The following is a 20,031-nucleotide window of genomic DNA, read 5'->3' as shown; positions in this document are numbered from 1 at the left end:
TTTGTTTTGACTGTCTCTTTAAATTTGTGCCTCTGTGTGTTTCTTCAATTCCAGATTTCAGACTGAACTCAATTACGATGTTTTGGAAGTTCACGATGGACCAAACTTACTATCTCCACTTTTGGGATCTTACAATGGTACACAGGTCCCACAGTTTCTGTTTAGCAGTAGCAATTTCATGTATCTTCTCTTTACAACTGATAACAGTCGTTCTAACAATGGATTCAAAATTCACTATGAAAGTAAGTAATTCAGTACTGTTCGATTTCTACGCTCCCCACCCCACCCACTGCTTACTTTAGTGATGTACAGATGTCATCTTTGGTAAATTCCTGTTATTTCTCAGTCTGGGAAAGATTTAGCAATGTTAAACTACAAAAGCGATGACCAGTAATTTTATTTGTATTTAATATCATTTATGTTCTTCCCTGTGCTTTAAGAATCAAATGATGAGAATGAGAAGCAAATGCCTTTATTTTGGAGGCTGCTTTTATGTCTTTATATTCTTATATTTTAAACAATACATTTTGGTGTGTGTAAAATGGCATAGGATCAGGAAGATTAGGAAAATATAAGAAAATCACTGATTTAATGTTCTGACTGATGTGTCTGCAGCTCTAACTGAAGGCAGGGGGAAATGCAGTTTACATAATGACCTGAAAACCAAGAAATGGAATTGCTTGATTATGGACTTTCAGTGTTCTAAAAACTTGCTTATATGATATTTTCTGACATGGAAGTATTCTTTTTTCCTTATTAAAGGCATATAAACTATGCTGCAGGAAGTATCAGCAGGATTTCATATTTTATTAATTATTTAAAATAATATGTTAAAATATTATAATTAAATTCACATTTTGTCTTTCTAAATATGACTTTTTTTGTAATGATTCCTACTTACATGAGAAATAATGTTTTTACTGTAATCACCATCTGATTTGCTTAGTAAAGGTCATAAGCATGTTGTTTGTCCATTCCTGTTTCACACTTCTACATGTTGGAATTATCACAAAAAATTTTCAGATGTTCTTAATTTATAACATTATTTCTTGCAATTTTCACTATTCCTGACCACTAATGATAAGGATATTGAAAACAATATGCATGGAGTTGATGTTGCCAGATAAAATTCAGTTTGATTTGGATTTCAGTGAATGTTAAGTTAAGGCTGTTCATTGAAAAAATAAAAATCTGTTACTATGCCAAAATTATCAATTGTCCTAGCATTCACCTTCAAAATTCCATTTTTATCATCTATGTTATGAACAAGTGATGATTTTGGTAAATTCTCATCTGTTCTGAAGTTTGAAGGAAGGCTATCTTAGCACATCAGGAAAACTACATTAATATTGCCAGCAGAGACCACTAAAGTTTTAGAAGAACTGAATATGTTAAATGGTAGAAATTATACTATGGGAATGTGAACAGGAAAAAGAGGAAATCTGCACTTATTCCAAATAATAAACTGTTTTAGTTAAATAAGGTTTGAAAGGAAACCTGAAATTTCTTTATAAATATATTATTGAATTTCATTATAAAATCCCATTTTTTGTAAAACTGATCCACACCCCACAGTTCTCTTTACACTAGTGGTGAATAAAAGATAAATTTATGCTATCAAAGAACATTGAAAATATATATTCTTACCATTTGTACACAAAATAAACAATTTTAAGTAGTTTCTTTTCTATTTAATAGCCCCTCTTTATACACAGATGTCTAGTATTCATTTTATTTTTGCTCATTTCTTACTGGATTCTTGTCTTGTATTATCCAGTAAAATCCATTTCTGTTTTCATTTTAGGGAATAATAATAGTAATAATGATCAATGGTCTCCTTTTCATCATTTCTCTTCCCTTCAAATATTGTATTGGAAGCTGGGATCTTTTATATGTTCTTAACTTTTATGCTAATTACATCTTTCCACACTGAATTTCTTTGTAAGGAAAGATATTTTATGACTTCTGTGTAGGAATGAAAGAAATAACACCCATAAAAAAATCTTAAACTGAATACTTCTTATAATTTACTAACTTCGGTATTATTCATAGTGGGTTGGTTTTTTCATTATTATTTCATAATGAACTTCTTTATATGAGCTTTCTATATGGACATCTCACTGGGAAATAATCTAAAAGGTTCAATTTTTTAGCATACATTGAAATGCCCTTTATCAACTCAACTTCTCTTTACTTTTTTTTTTTTTGCTATTCTTTATCTTCTCAATGTCTTACATATCAAATAACACTAGGTATGAGTGTGATATGTGGAAATAATTGATCTATGTAAATATTTCAAATATCAAAAGAAATGAAAATAAGTTCAGCTGTGCTAGCAGGTTTTGATCAGGAAAATTAAAGGCTGAAAGTCAGAATTCTGAGTGATGATCAGAGCTTTTCAATATCAGAATCGGGTACAGAATCACTTGATGTTACTGAGATGGGATCAAACTAGATGTCCTGTAAATTATGTGATATTTTTCTTGTTTTTCTCTGCAACAGCGGCAGGATTCAAATTGTCATTCATGGCATCTTATAATGGTAACGTGGAGAAAAATAGTGGAAATATAATTCACTGTAAATGTATAATAATGAAGCCTTCACCTCCACTCACATCACAACCAATTATTTAAACTAATTAAAAAAAAAGTTTTTTTATTTAACTTTTTATTTTTCTTTTTTAAATTTTTTTTTAATCTAGGTGTAACTGTTAATACTTACTCTTGCTTGGATCCTGGCATACCTGTGCATGGACGTCGTTATGGACATGACTTCTCTATAGGTTCCACTGTCTCATTTAGTTGTGATCCAGGCTATAGGCTGAGTCATGAGGAGCCTTTACTATGTGAAAAAAATCACTGGTGGAGTCACCCCCTCCCAACTTGTGATGGTAAGGATGAATAGATTTCATAAAGAGTACTTTTAAAATATACAAATTTTGCCAAACTATTATTAGTCAAAATGAGTTAAATGCCAGAGCCTGTAAAACCTATATTTTCAGGAAAGAAAAGTAATAGATTTTTCTTTAAAAAAAAACAGTTAGAGGAAATAAATGTCATATATCTCTGTGATGAGACATATAATCATAAAACCATAAAATTATATATATTTAATCCTGTTGATTACTGGAGGTGTATCTATCTGAATTTATGTAACTGTGAGCTAACTTGTTGCAAGGTTTATGTGTATCTGGTTGTAAAGCATTTGTTACAGTCTGCAAATACTTGTGTTGGGCTGTCCATCTCTGGACACAGATTTGCTGACATAAAAAACATGAAATGAAGTTTATTTGTACGTGACTCAAAACCTGCATTTTCTCCTGTTTCATGATGATCACTGTGTTTCTAGCTCGTTAACAGAACTCGACACCTTTCAATCGTTGTGGGAATTTTTAGGGCCACATTATATCTGATGACTAAGCATATAATTATTAAAGCAGACAAAAGTGGGATTAAGTAACAGGTCTCATCATATCATTAAATCTGAAAAATTATGTAATATTTTCAGTCATCTCTTGTAATCTGAATAGTTTATTTTAGTTTTTTCCCATGTTGGGAAATGCTGGGGCAATATCAATGATATATAATATTAGGAAAGTAGATTCTAATGCTCAGTAAGTTACATTATTTGAGATGTTTACATCTCTAAAACTGTTTCCTTCCTAGGAGCATGGTACACGTTTTTCATGTTAAATTTTTTTTAGGAATAATATAACCATTTAGTTCTAGGGTAGTATTTAACCAAAGAAAGTCTCTTGAGCCTTTATGGGGTACACAATACACATGACAGTGTATTTTTCTGCTAGAGTTCTTAATGTCTTAGGACACTTACTTGCAAAGAAAAATCTGAATGAAGAATGATGAAGAAACTCTCTGAATCATGTGTGATTTGCCATATGGAAACCTATTCATATCCACTGTATTACTTTCTTTAAGAAACAGAAGCCACTTCCTTGTCCTTCAGATTGTATAGTTTGGAAATGCTTTGGGTTTTTATATTTCAGTCAGTTGAATATGACAGTGTATGATAATACTCAAAATCTGTGGTGGTAGAAACGGGTGTGAATAATCACTTTCCTGAAAATGGCCCTCTGTAGTTCTGCAAGCATATTTTGTAAAAGATTCTCCATCTCAGTCAGGTTCTTGCAATGAAGAATTGCAGGGTTCCCACAGTTTGCAGTCAAGGGTACTATATTTTGCTGAATGGTCCATAAAATTAAGATGTGTTTTCTCATGGTGATAGGCACTAGATGGTAACCATGTAAAACAAACAATATAAACACACTCCCTATGAATAGTGTGCTCTGTTGTGAAATAAACTTACATATTGTGATTAATTTCTTCTTAAAGATGCTGAACTAGCATGCAATTAATTAAGTAAATGAGATTTCTTTTCTCCAGAGCATGTTGCTAAATGGCAATTGTCCATTCAATAAATATGCTCTAAAGGTAGGATTGAGTACATTTGTTCTACTAAATTTAATCAGTTTATGGTTGATATAATTTTAATTTCATTGCTGAATTTCTTTGGTGTAATGTTTTTTAAAACAATCCAGAGCAGAGCACCCCTGGGGAAAAAAGGCATTTGCTAAATGGATTGTTCTTTGCATGAACTGAGAATATGGGTTTGTATTAATCATGCCACTAATAAACACATCAGTCACTATTACTGTTCATTCAATGTGTTACTCTGATGGTTTCTTTAGAGAAGAATTCTTTTTTGATTGTTTCCTTTGATAGTTGCATCTCTTTTTTTACAATTACATCGTGTAGTGATGTGGAGACAGACCATGATAATTGTGCAGACACTCATGACCACTCATGAATGTGTGCATTTTGGAGAAGTGAGTACAAAAGGAAAAAAATTTAGACTTCTTAATGTGAGTTCTTCCTCAAAGTAGAACATGGTGTTGACTGAAATTCTTTTCTTTGAAGTAGTGTAAACTAATTTTTTCATTATGTGTGTGGATGTTGCACGGATAAACATCACAGTATAAAAGAGATAGATGGTTATGAGCTTTGCTGAGAAAATACTGCTTGTAATACCTTTATACCATTCCCATCTACCAATTACATATGATTCGCTTTTTACCTGATACCTGGATATGTCTATAGCTATATCTATATCATCTATATCTTTCTCTATATCTATCTATATAATCTATATCTATGTCTATCTATATCTCCTATCTATCATCTCTATCTCTATCTCTCTGTATATCTATATCTATCTATATCTATCTATCTATATCTATATCTCTATATCTATATCATCTATATCTATATCTATATCTATATCTATATCTATATCTATATCTATATCTATCTATATCTATATCTATATCTATCTATATCTATATCTATATCTATCTATATCTATATATCTATATATCTATATATCTATCTATATCTACATATCATCTATATCATCTATATCTATCTGGAAATATATTTGGATATATATTGTATATCTGGAAAGTCCTGAATCTCTTGACTATAATCACTTTCCAGTGCTTAACTAAAAAGACCAAATTATGTGTTATAATGTCCTTTCTATATGAATACTATGGGAGAATTTTGCTTTCAAGCTTTGAATATGTGTGAGGAAATCTCTTCTACTCAGTGTATGAATTATTGTATTAATCCCATCAAAAATTACAGGAAAATGAATGTACAAGTTAGATACCTAATTAAGAGTGTAAAGTGCTCTCTATTCCCTTCACCATAACATGAAATTGAATGCTAATAGATAATTCATATTCATTATTTGAATTAAAAATAAATATTGTCATTCCACCTGATCTTAATTTACTTAAGAAAATTAATAAATAGAATGAAAATAATTCAAGGAAGATGATAAAAAACCTTTAATGTTTTTATTGGAAACCCCTAGATGTCCAAATGAATTAGCAAATATGACTTACACAGTACATGAGGAACATATTCAGGGTGATGCTGAGGTGTTATGTCCTTTCTGTTGACATCTCTAAGATAAAAATAATACTTCCATTAAAACACAGCTGTTAAAAAACCTGTTTCAGATTTTCAGTGTGGTAGAGGCCAGAATTGGAAATGGAGAAAATGTCTGGTCTATTGTAAAATTAAATAAGAAGGTAAAAATACAAGTCTTTATTGTGAGTAATCTAGGCTACGCTAGTTTCTATTAAATTAATCCCTTGTGTAATGTAACTCAAGACTATGGTTTTTTCCTTGAAACTGAATATGTTAATTTAATGTCCGTATCGTTATTTATTTACCCCTACTGACCTACATCCCATTTTAAGATACATTACATTTTCTGTAATTAGGGAAGACAAATGCTGAAGTTTCTTGGTCTATGAAGCACAGTATATGAGATTCAAACTCTAATTCACTGTTTCAGTGATTTTAAACTCTATGTTATATGTCACTTTTATTGTCCAATTGCACAATAAATGAAAATCGTCTAAGAATTATACTTTCAGTTGGAAGTTAGACTCAATTAAGCAAATGAATGTAATGAGGCCTCTGTGTATTTGTGCACATATATATTTGTATTTAGAGTTATATATACACAAACATATTTCCATATAAATATTTTTCTCTGCAGTTCTTTCTAATGTAGCATATGTTATTAGTCTTCTTTGATGATGCTTTAAAACGAAAACTAATTTTTATTACTAATCAATTATAATTGTGTGTTTTCTCTTCCCATTACCTCTGAAAACCAAGTAGTTTTCAATTATTTGTACTTACAACAAACTGAACTTATTGAAAAAAGCATTTTTTTGTCTGAAAGCTTTGCTTCTTCAGATTATTTTATCTTTCCTGACAGAATTGAGGTACATCATTGTGTGTTAGTGTCTGAGTTGTGGTTGATGATCTATGGTTAGTCTCTTGAGAAATCTTTACATGAGAAAATGATAGGTGATACCATTTCAAAATGGGAAAAATGTTAATTTCACAGATATCACCATCTTCAATCAGGCAAAAAAAGTAAAACACTTAGGGTTTTGGTTTTTTGTTTTATTTTTTTTTTACTGAATTACTAGTGAGCACTCTGTGTTGAAATACATTGAAAAGTGCATTTATGTATATCTGTATTTTTATATATATCAAAATTATTTTATTTTGATTTACTAAAATAACTGACACAATCTCTTGATGTTCTGTCCTTTTTGGATATAGGGACCCCCTTCGTCTAACATGCATATTTCTTGACATTTCATATTGCTATAGTTTTCATAACTCCGAGACTGACTTGTGTTACGTCAAAACAAATAAGTTTTAAATAGATAGTAAATTGTATTTGTAGACCTCAGGTAACAGCAAACATAATAAGTGGTTGTTGAGTTTCATTGCATGGTATAACAAGCAAAATTTAAGATGGTTTTCTGTGAATAAGTGTTAAGCTAGCTAAACAGGATGATCCCCGCAGGAAGAGAACATACAAACTGACCTCTGCAGTAAAATATAAATATGTTAAAACGAGAACACAGGGCATGTGAGAACAAAATGGAAAAAAACCAAAACCAACCAAATATGAACAAAAATGTCATTATCTAAAGTGTCCTAGCAATATGCTTCTGTAGCATAGCTGCTGTGACAAGACAGCTAAATACTTGCACTTGTTAATGAAGGGGTCTTGGAGATGGAAAACGTATCTTACTGAAATAGATTTAAAAACCTGTCCCATTAGTGATCCAAAATCATAGATTATTATGTGGTTTGCCAGCCTTCACAAGTGAGACCCCAAGGGGGAATGGAACATACTGACAGTTTAGCAGAAGATCAAATGGGTAAAAACAGAACATAAATAAATTTAGGCTAGAAATTGTAAGACTATTTCTAGTATTACAAGATTGATTTCCTATAACAGTTTTACAGAAGCATGAAATATGGCCTGAAGTGGAATCTTGCTATGAATGACACAAGTCAAGTGTTTTTATTACAATTATTCATGTATTTCAGGGATGAGGCATGGCCTGCATGTCTCCTGCTGAGACATGAGTAGCCTGACTAAAGGTTCTGAAATTGTTTGGGCCAAAATTATTTTCAAAATACATATTGGGCCATTTTTTAAGCTAGGCTTGATTGCTGTCACTTTTTTTTTTGACTGATCGTGTTACTGAGCAAAATAAATGCAGTTACAACACAAGAAAGTATAAGTAATCAACCCAATATTGTAATAATTCATTTCAGCTGAACATCTGAAGGAGTCACTAAACTTCACTATTAAATTAGAGTCTTCATTCATCATTATCCAAAACTTGCTTCTTAAATTGTTACATCATTTCTTACCACCACAGTGTTGTAAAGCTGCTTTACACTATACTTCCAGGTACCTATCTGTATTTCATACAATAACATTTATATTTTGTTCTTTTTAAGTTTTGTTCTTTTATTCTTTTTCTTGTTGTTGTTTTTGTGTTTAGTTTTGGGGTTTCAATTTTTTTTAAATTTTGTTTCTCGCTATTTGGAAAACATGGTAAAGCAGACATGTCTTGATTCAGCTTCTCTGACTTCATAAAAACCAAAATAATTATTGTGTTAACATAATATTCCATTTTTCCCATTAAGAATCAAAAATAGTGCTTCACTTATTTGTTTAAATATTCATTGTACTTTTACTCTTTCCTCCCTTCCATCTCAGTGTAATCACATAAAGTGAAAGAAAGGTAGAATTTGGAAATATGTGTGTTTGTCCTTTGCTGTTCTTATTTTTACATGCTTCTGTTTTCCATTGCATTTTGAAAAATAGTCAGATACTGGTAGTGGTATTACATGCTTGGGCTGTTTGCCATTTTATCAGGGCCAGTTGCACATTTACTATTTCTGATTTGTCAACTTGGCTTTATTTTCTAAAAGGCTAGTCCCTTGATGCCTTTTTTTGCAATCTGCTAGCCTTCACAGAGTTACACTGAGGGCTGATGACATGCCATAGATGTTTTGTTACTGTTTGCATTCCTGAAAGGTTTTCCTAACACCCCCTGTAAAATATATTATTTGTTTGGTCTATATCCCATTATTATAAAAATTGACTATATTTTCTTATTTAATGGATGAAGTAGATACCATCAGAAGTGCCAATAACATGCTGTCACAGCCCTGACTGTGTTTTGCCTATGCCTGAATACAGCAAGATCAGATGATAAGGTGGCAGAATTTGCCTTCACTGTCTCTTCATCAGAGAAGTGAGAAGGAAAATTAATATGGAAGGAGGTTATTTGCCTGTGGCAGCAATGAAGAGATGGGGCAATTGTGGTCCTAGAATGTCTTATTTCAGCCTATGGTACTGGATTTGCAAATTTACATCTTACAACTAGGCCAGCAAAGGCTAGGAGGTTGGCAGGAGAAATAGCACATACAAAACAGTCATGAGGCTATCTAGACAAGTAAGCATGTTTAAAACAAAAAAACAGTTATTTAGAATGATCAAACAAATTTTAGCTAGGCAAGATAGAGCAGTCTGTATCCTGGGATGTAAGATGAAGTTCCATTTCTGATCTCTAAAAAAATATAATTAAATGTACACTTGTCTTCATTTAGTGTCCTGAAAATAATGATGGTATGCAGTGCCATAACCTTATTATGAAAAATATTTTATCTTCATGAAAACATTCCACAGTGATACTGAAATATCTGGAAAATGCATATATTTTGTTGAAACAAATGTCTGCTTAGGTACAGGGTTAGACAGGAGGTACATTGCAGATGTTCTCTTGATTCTCTGTCTGGTTTGTCCTCAAATCAGTTACGAATGTACATCTACAGGCAGAAAATTGTAACATGTCAATATATTTATTCTCAAATATATAACATTACAAATGAAAAATGGGTATAACTTCCTGTATTTACTCCATCAATGTATAGCAGAAATTTCCGTAAGTAGCATAAATATAAAGATGTAGCAGAAGAAACAGCATGATGCAACAAATTACTCACAGCACCTTTCTCCTGAAGTGTGTATATATTTGAGCACATACTGAAAAGCCAAATTTCTCCCCCCCTTTACAATTCATACTGTTGAGTGCTGCATTAGTAGTTGCTACTGATGTTACAGGAGGGGTAGGAGCAGGTTGAACCAGCTAGTGCAGGTGGGGCAGCATCTCTCAGAAAGGGACATTGATCTTCCAGCCTGTGACAGGCTGCTTCCCTCACCCTCGTGGCTGTGGCAGTAGGGTGGGAAGCACTGACCCCAGCAATAAATAGGTAAGTGGCAGCTTGTGGAGCAAGGGGAAGAGGGTTTGATATTTGTATCAACTGGAATCACAGATGAGTAGCTGCCATTTGCATCTCTCCAAAACTGCCTATCAAGACCTTTAACACCTGCTGGAGAGGAGAGGAGAGGAGAGGAGAGGAGAGGAGAGGAGAGGAGAGGAGAGGAGAGGAGAGGAGAGGAGAGGAGAGGAGAGGAGAGGAGAGGAGAGGAGAGGAGAGGAGAGGAGAGAGTTTGTGTTCATTACATTGGAAGGATATATTAATTAATCACTGATTGTATTTGTTTTTATATTGTATAAAAATATCCTCTAGTTACATCTGAAATTGCTGAATCATTTGAGCAACTACTTCTAAGTAATTTTAAAGGCAGACATTTTTAGGTTTATTTTCTCACATTTTCTCTTATCTGTGTGTTTTCTTCTACTACTACTACTGCTACTACTATTATTATAATTATTATTATTAATATTATTTTATTTGTTTCTAGCTTTATGTGGTGGAGATGTTAGAGGACCTAGTGGAACAATTTTATCCCCAGGCTATCCTGATCTATATCCAAATTCACTGAATTGCACATGGACTGTGGATGTTACCCATGGAAAAGGTAAATGAATCCTTTTCTGTTTTTCCACACGGGTTTTTTTTTTTGTGTTTTTTTTTTTTTCTTTTAATATGTAATTCCAGTATTCTCTGCTCTAGAACAGACCTAGGTTAGCACCAAAGCACTTGGATTTGCATTGCTGATTTTTGGGTTTGTTTAATTTCCTTGTAGTAACTCCTTGAATTCCAGAAGTGGACTAGGTCCTTATACTTCCCCCAGAATGGAAAGTCAGCAGGATAGAATTATATAATGACTGATCACAGAAGCTGAAGGAAAGAAGGCTTTTAAGGAAGATGTGGTTATTTGTTGAAGGCAGATTTCAGGAAAAAGATGTAATACTGATTTTAACTCTTCTCTGAGAGGTTAAGTAATGGTTAAGACACACCTGGAAGCTGGTATTTCCAGGTAGCAGAGTTTCCTAGAAATAATGTGTTGCTTTCGAATGAAAGGTTTTGGTACTAGATGAGATGGATCACACTTTAAGGTTGTTGTTGATCTCTTAAGTTAAATATGGGAGTGACTGCACAGTATTCTTGTACTATGAGTGGAAAGAGCTAGAGAGATATAAGATTTAATTCTGGTGGAAGAAGACAGAGATGTCATAAGAGAAATTGAATCCAAGTAGAGTAAGCTGGTAAGAACACAGAAAGGATCATTATATTGGGACACTGGAAAGAATACAGAAAAAGGAATGAAAGGGAGAAGAAGGAAGACAAGTTCAATTCTGAATTTCATCAATGTTCTCTGTAAGGGCATGAAAAATGTGACAAAGTATGCTGACGGTGTATTTCTCTAAGCAAGAGTTATTGATAACATAAAAACAAGACTTCACATACAGGGGATTGTGCTGCTCTGTGATCCCCTTATTCCATTCTGTACAAATGGTGTGATAGTTCCTCGTCGAGATGTTAAATCACTCTGACTTGTCCCATTTAAAACTCCTTAAAGCATTAAAGTGGCAAAGTGTATCTCTCAAAATTATTGCTCCAGCTGTTCTGTAGGCTCTCTTACTATTAAGTGATGCCATTGTGTCAATGTAATTTGATTCTAAATATCCACAGTGAAAAAGCCTCCTGAACTTACTGATCCTACATCCCTTGCTACACTTGCCCTCATTACCTCTAGGTATGATACATGGCTTTTAGAGTTGTGGGAATATAAGGGAGTGTGGATCTTTTGTTCTTCTGGATAAGCAAGAAAGACTAATAGAAAGTGTAAAGAAACTGGTAGACCTGTAATCAGTTACCTTGCACTCTGTCTGAGAAGTCATTGGATAACAGCACAAGCTTTATAATCTGAGAATTGAAGGCAAGTAGCAGAGATGGATAAGAGTTTACCTTCATAAAGTAATACATGATAGAAAATTATGTGAATTCTACAGCAAAAATGAGGTCAGATAAGCCACATTTTTTAGGATTCTTGAAAAACATTTTATCAACACTTTCATTTTTCTTAAAAACGTGATTATGAAGAAAAGTACTTGGGAAGTTATGGTTGGGTTTATTTTTAAGTTTTTTTTTTTCTTTCTTTCTTAGAAAATGAAGTTTGGTTGGTTTTTTTATTTATTTATTTATCTTTTTGCTTAAAACCTCAGCTAGAGAAGTACTTAAAAGCTGGGATAAATAAAAGCTGAAATTCTCAGTGTTATAATATAATGAGACTCCTGGGAAAACAAATTTAAGAAATAAAATATACAGGGGAAGACGTAACAGTACAAATGTGTGTATTTACAAGCACATATACACTGATACATATGTACACACAGATATTTATACAATCACATTCTTGTTTGATTCAATGTCATGCAGTGTTATGGTCTGGGGGCAGAGTAGCTGGAAAGCTGCTCAGTGGAAAAGGCCCTGGGGCTGATGCTTGACAGCAGCTGAACATGATCCAGCAGTGAGCCCAGGTGGCCAGCCAGGCCAGTGGTATCCTGAGCTGGATCAGAAGTGGTGTGGCCAGCAGCACCAGGGCAGTGGTTGGGCCTCTGCACTCAGAACTGGTAGTTGGACTTCAAGTCCTGTGTCCAGTTCTGGGCCCCTCAGTACAAGAAAGACACTGAGGTGCTGGACCATGTCCAAAGATTGGATCTTAGGAGAAAATTTCTTCATGGAAGGAGTTATGAAGCATTGAAGCAGGCTGCCCAGGAAAGTGACATCCCTGGAGGTGTTTAAAAAGCATATAGATGTGGCACTTAAGTGCATGGTTTAGTGGTGGACTTGGAAGTGCTGGATTAGTGGTTGGACTCAGTGATCATAGAGGTCTTTTCCAACCTAAATAACTGATGATTCTGTAAGTTTTAATTTATCATAAGGAAATGTTAATAAGGAAAAACATTAATTATGAATGCCATGTTGCAATTTGACTTGGACATTTTGATTTATGCTGCTCAAAGAGCTGCTGGAAAAAATTGTAGAGTGAGGATTTGCTCTGAGTAGGAAATAGTGTGCGAACTTCTCATATTTTGTACTTGTTGGCAAAAAGCTATTAATTCTTTAAGCTCTTCCTGTTGTACTGCATGAGGAAGATAGCTCTCCTTTTATGACTATGTCACAGGCATACTTAATTTAAATTTCTAACAGCAAAGTTCTATGTCACAGTGAGCTAGTGAATTAGGACACTTCTGTATTTAATGGACAAATGCATATATCTTCAGGATATGAGTCATTGCACCCTGTAAAAGTATCTAAGGTAGATGGAATGAACTGTCCTCTGAAGGCACCTGTTTATCATCTAATATCCAGAGGGTTTATATAGTCCCCAGATGAAGTGAAGTGTCTATGGGGAGACTGAGTGACTAAGTTTTATATAGTTACCATTCAGAAAAATTAATCCCATACACATAAATAGGTTGTTTTAATGAGAGGGAGAAAAAAAACCCAACAACTTTGTTCTGAATATCTCATTTTCTGCTCTACTTCATGTCTAGTATAATTACAACTTCAGAAACTTGAGGAGTATCCTTTACTGGCCACTAACCAGTGAGATGATTTTTACTTTTGACTTTTTTGGTTTGTTTTTTTTTTCCCACAAAGTTTTGTAGTTTCATGTCAGACTGCCAAGAGAAGTTATATAACTTGTAGCACCAGAATGCTGTGAGGTACTTTTTTATTCACACATCATTATGTTACAACTTCATAGTGCTATTACATAACAACAGGTAATTAAATGCATAGATTTGGTTATGATGTATATTTTATATCTGGACATATTGTATTGCTAGGAAAAACAGTTTCTGTGTTTGTATATACTGTTTTAATAACAATATTGCAATATAAAGATACATGTTTTTTAATTTTACTCTTCAAGTGTATCCAAAGTTTTGGAATTAATTTTTCATTTATGTTCATGTGGACCAGAACTGTGATTCTTGAATGTCCACTAAAACTTGATATATTTCTCTTTAATTTTTAAAAATTTATTAACTAGATAATGTAACATTTTTTAAAATATAGTTAATATGTCTATTAATTCCTATTATGAAGAAAAAAGGAAACATTTATTGAAAATAATTATTGCATTTTGTCTGTGATTAGAATGCAATTTAAGTATGTGGTGAAATGAAAATTGTGGCATATCAGTGGTATGTTTTAAAACGTTTATTATTAGATCAGTTAATTTACTCATCCCCCCAACAGTCTGGATTGTAACATTGAGAAGCGACATTTTATAGTGTTATGTCTTCCTATCTTCATTTCAGATTTTAAATATTCCCCTTATGAAAAAAGGGGCATGTGAGGCAGAATGAGAAGAAATCTACCTGAACATATCTTTTAAAATTCTTCCCTGGAGAAGACACAAGCTGTCATACGGCATATATTAATGTGATTAGAATATTTTCTGAAGAAAACTAAATTGTACAGCTACTGCTGGAATATACCTTGGGGTTTTGCTTAGAAATGTCATGGCAATCTGGAAAATTGATTGAAACATTCCCTTGAGTTAAACCTTGCGTCTGATGTTTGAACAATACTCGTTGAAGCTCAGCTGTGATTCACAGGAATTTCATTATTTTGGCTTACAACCATAAAATGTTCTTTGGCATTTCTGATCCTGTTGTTTCAGTATACATACATGCACAAAAAGGACCAAAATTAATTTGGAGTGCAGTAAATGCAACAAACATGAGCTGAATTTTGGTCTTATTTTATATATATCACATGGAGTTTTTAAGAGCTCTTTTCATGTCAAATCAGCACTGTATCCTATGTGAAGTAACGTAAAAAAAACACAGACATTTATTAATTCCATAGCTAAATTTATGTACATTAATTCAAAAGATATGCAACCCGATCTCAGTTCCAGAATTCTGTGTGTGATTTTTGCCAATGAATTCTCACACAATCTGGGAGAATGATCATGGAAAGGATGATCAAAATAGATGAATGGCTTTGCTCATGTGATTAGTAAGGTAGGAATTTTTAAAAGCCAGAATAAGTCTTTTGGATTATTTATTTTTACCATAATCATGAAATAAAATTCCATCCAGTAATTTCTATATCAGTGCTACTAAGTAAGGATGTATTTTTCTGGATCTGGAGGGAGTGTGTGATGTGCATGGAGTTATAAGAAGGGAGGGAGGCATCTACTTGAAAAAGCTGAATGGTTCTGCAGTCTCTTTAAAGGGAAGTAAAAGACAGAGGTCTCCAAGATCCAAGGTTTTCTTCTGAATGCTCCCATCTGTATGTCCAGTTCGTGGCAAGACTTAGCATGTATTCCAGAGATACCAATATGCACATACATATGGATGGCTGATCACACAGGGTAAGAAGGACAGAGGCAAGTGTCTTATTGTCATGTATAGAAACACCAACAGCACCGAAACAGACAGGAACACTACAGGCAACTAAATCCTATTTCTCCATCTGGGTTGGGGGGAAAGGAGTTTGCTAGAAGTGATAGACACTCACACACACACACCTGCATGTGCTCCCCCAAACTTCCATATCCTGACCCAGGAGTTGGACTCCAGATCCTGCTGGGATCTGCCTGCTCTGTGACCAATGGCCCTTTTTCCAGTTGTCCCCTGATCTAATCCTGCTCTCCAAACAGTCCATACTTATGTTCACTAGTGGTTACTCATGTGCTCATCCTCTGGACAAAAGACACACTTGCACACTAGCCAGGAGCAGAGTTTTAAAATAGTAGAGGAGAGGTTAGGTGCAGGGATTGAGAGAGGCTTAACCCTCTCTTTTCCCACACTTTTTTCTCTCTTGCTTAGCATGATCCCTTTCCTTATCTTCCCTTTGCCCAAAACATCTCACAAAAAGATTTGAGGTCTCTGCCATTTAAAAAAAAAGTCTCATCTTCATTTTTACATAATCTCACAAATTCCCTCAAGTACTCCACAGTACATTTCTACTTCTCATGAGACCGAAGATAATATTCTTTCCCCAATTACCATCAGTTACTAAGTTCTGATTTAACTGCTTTAAGATTACAGTGATACATTTAATTTACCGCCAGTCAGAAACATAAGAATTCTGGTCTTTGTTGGTATCTCCGCTTAATCCTGCTCATTAAAGCTTATGCCTGTGTGTATACCATTCATTATTTCTCTCATTTCTTGCCTTTGCTTTCTGTACTGAAAACTCCTTGACCAAGTTCATAAACTAAATGTCATTGCATTCCAGATACCCATACAAGCTGTATTGCTTAGGTGTGATTGAGTTGCATTAACATAATTTTTAATGCTATTCAGACAACCTCAGGAATATTATAAAAAACCCCAAACAACCCAGAAGCAGACAATTGCACTGAGAGCTTCTAAAGCTGACAGAGCCGATATCATTGGTTTATAACTTACATGAGAAAACTGAAAATGATACTACTCTAGAGGTATCAGTTATCACATGAGCTAGCTAATGGATTCTTCTGTTTATTTTCCTTGGCTTTTCTGTGCATTGTAACTAAAGGTTATGGTCTAACTCTTAGTTAGGAATGCAGAAGTGATTTAATTGTCAGTCTTGATATTTTAAGTATTTTATTGCTATTGTTTTCCAGGATATGTCTTCCTTTCTAGGTGTGTGATTTATGTATGATGATTGGCAAAAAAAATCATACTGTTGATGCATGTCACAACAGGAGACCTCCCCTTTTTGGGAGAAAGTGCTTCTGCTACTGTATGTGCCATTAGAATTTAATATCATATATTTTATAATCTTTCCTTTCACTGCTGCTGTACAAGGATACTGGTGATTGTAACAAATAAGGTTTACCTTTTGTATTCTGCCATAAACAGTTTATAATTTTGAACATACATAGTGCAACGTTGGATTTTACATAAAAATCAAAGCATATGTCTTCAAATTCTATAAATCAGATGTCCATATTTTGCAGGTAATGGCAAAAGTGAAAGATGGTGTCAAAATAAAACCTGATGCAAGGATATTTTAATTCTAAAACCAGAAAAGATACTAATTTTTAAAAAAATTGGATTATCTTCCTTTTCCAAATGATGATTCATAACGAGATGCATGAATTTTAACCTTGGCTTAGTTACAGGGATGTTAATAGGGTGATATGTAAATCTAATTTTACTTTTTCTAATAGGTGTGCAGTTCACCTTCTACACCTTTCATTTGGAGGATCATCATGACTACTTATTAATAACAGAGAATGGCAGTTTCACACAGCCATTGGCACGTCTGACTGGCTCAGAGCTTCCTTCACCAATCAATGCTGGTCTTTATGGAAATTTCAGGGCTCAGTTGCGCTTTATCTCAGATTTTTCAATATCATATGAAGGATTTAATATCTCTTTCTCTGGTAAGGAAGTACCTGTAATACCTGGCTCCTGCAAAAGTTGCTTTTTGGGGTTTTTTTTCTGTGTATTATATAAATAAAAAAGAATGAAAGTTATTTTGATGAATATATATACTGAAAAATAATATTACGTAATTCTTTCTTGAGCACAATAATTTCAAAATAAGCAAATCTCTGTGCCTCTATAGAGGCAGAGGACACATTTGTTCTACATGATAATAGGATTACAGTAAACTATAAGACACATTATCAGGTGAGGGAAGGAAACAGAACTAGTCCAATTTCAGTTAGTGAAATTCCAGATGAGCTCAAGTGTCAATTATTTCACTTTTGTTGTGCCATTGTTTTAATTTGCTTTATTTACCCAAGATATTTATGGCTCTTACAAGAATGATAAATCATGTTGTGTTATTCATCTTTAAACCATTGTGAATGTATTGTCTGACTTTTTGACATAGTACAATTATCAATTTAACATTCACACCTTAATTTTGTTTTAAAATCTGATGCCTGTATTGATAGTCAGGTGAAATTATACAGAAATTACTAGATGGCAAGATTACATATATGACTGGTAGAGAACATGTTGTTCTCATACAAGCTGACTTGCTCTTGTTTTCAGAGTATAATCTTGAACCTTGTGAAGATCCTGGGATCCCACAATTTGGTAACAGAATGGGATTTAATTTTGGAGTTGGAGATATTCTGACATTCTCCTGCTCATCTGGATATCGTTTAGAAGGAGCTTCAGAGGTTATTTGTCTTGGTGGTGGACGACGAGTATGGAGTGCACCTCTGCCAAGGTGTGTGGGTACGTGGTCAGCTGCTTTCATTTGCTTGTATGTGTAGTCATTGTCCATGGACTTGCAGATTTACAGCATGGAAAAGCATGGTAATGCACCTCTTTTTAATGTACTCTCATATTCTCCATACCTCCGTAGTAAATCTTTTTAACCTTGTTTTAATATATTTAGTATTATAACTATCAGTGAACTTCATGGTCTATACTTGAAAGCAATTCAAATTGAGGGCACAATGCTTACTCTTTGTATTTTGCTTAATAGGTTAGGAAATCTGGGTATAAATTTAAATCAGCATTTACAAGTTCAGATGACTAGTAATTGAATTTTATTTGTCAATTCAAGCTTCCAACTGATACCTGTATTGTAAAATTGTTTTTAGAGCACTCAGACCAGATTTATTTAATGAAACGAAGTCCATATATATGAGTCAACCTGGGAATTCTGTGTAAAAACCATATCCTCAGAATATCCTTAGAACAGTTATTCTGGTTTTAAAATGATAGCTCAGATAACTGAGAAGAACAATTTCTGATTATTCCTACCTAGCACTCTCCACTCACTGTAAAAGTAGCCTATGTATGTACCTTTGATGAGAAATTTAGCTTTAGATGGCTAAAGGATGTTGATTGAGGTGAATTCTTCCTAAATTATTTGGTTTTCAGTCTTGTTGAGAGCTATTAAGACAACAGGATCTCTAAAAAGTAGGGTAGTTACTTAAGTGTCTGAGTTATTTTTATTTAAGTGCATATATTACAGAAATTTAATAAAGAGGATTCACTATGTGCAAAGGTTTATACATGAAAATATCTGTATCAGTGTTCATTTAAAATATTTTACTTTTTCATACTAAATGGTATGTTAGTAAAACAGAAATGTCTTTCAGATGTTGATTGCATATTAGCTATAGATTGATTATATGTTTCCTCTTACTTGTTAGTTACTGTATCAAAATTTTTAGGTCCAAACCATTCCTATGACTACCTTGGTATAAGGAAAATCATGAATTTAGCTTATGCATAATCAAGATTTATATATGTACCTACAACAGTCAGAGCTGAGTCAGAGCAATGGATGAATAAAAGTTATTTTTGTGTTGGGGTTGATAAATTTTTAACCACTAGAATAATAATGAATGTGTGCACAGTTGAGAAGACAGGTTAAATTTCAGTAATGAATTTCTGGAACTGTTAATATACTGAAAATGAATTGGTAAATTATCAGGAAAAAGAAACTTCAACAGCAACATAAATGAAAATATTGCTATGCAGCTTTAATGACATAGAAAAATATTGTTTGTGGTTTTTGGTTGGGGGAAAGAGAAAAGCTGTAACATAGTATGAATTTTTTTCTAGTCAGCATGTTTTCTCTCTATTTTTAAAAATAAAAGATAGTCTCAACTAGAATGACTTAATTAGCAATTTCTCCTCGTGAGTATCCAGCCTTTTGAGCTTAACTTATATGTCATAATAATGAAATTCAAACAAGACAAGAGTAGAAATTCCTGTTGACCACTTATATTGGACTCAAAACTTATGTATTGTTACTGGTGTTCATGTTTGGCATTTTTGGTCAAAATAATTAATGAGATTTAATGCTTCTGATATCATGTGAACTTTTACATACACACAACATCAGTTGAGAATTAAGCACTGCTCATAGTATT

General features: G+C 33.4%; 1 protein-coding gene across 1 annotated transcript in view; it reads left to right on the top strand.

Moving 5' to 3' along the window:
• Positions 1 to 20,031, top strand: part of CSMD3 (CUB and Sushi multiple domains 3) — a 596,977-nt gene that overhangs the window by 361,856 nt on the left and 215,090 nt on the right. The window contains exons 18-22 of the mRNA XM_085053430.1: positions 55 to 242; positions 2,702 to 2,890; positions 10,687 to 10,803; positions 17,353 to 17,568; positions 18,188 to 18,376. Of these exons, the coding sequence (XP_084909556.1) occupies positions 55 to 242; positions 2,702 to 2,890; positions 10,687 to 10,803; positions 17,353 to 17,568; positions 18,188 to 18,376 (899 nt within the window). The remainder of the gene's footprint in view (positions 1 to 54; positions 243 to 2,701; positions 2,891 to 10,686; positions 10,804 to 17,352; positions 17,569 to 18,187; positions 18,377 to 20,031) is intronic.

The sequence above is a fragment of the Lichenostomus cassidix genome, chromosome 2 (assembly GCF_008360975.1).
Source record: "Lichenostomus cassidix isolate B80296 chromosome 2, HeHo_3.0, whole genome shotgun sequence".
Lineage (NCBI taxonomy): Eukaryota > Metazoa > Chordata > Aves > Passeriformes > Meliphagidae > Lichenostomus > Lichenostomus cassidix.
The sequence above is the reverse complement of the archived record's forward strand: the minus strand, read 5'-3'. Positions and strand labels throughout refer to the sequence as shown.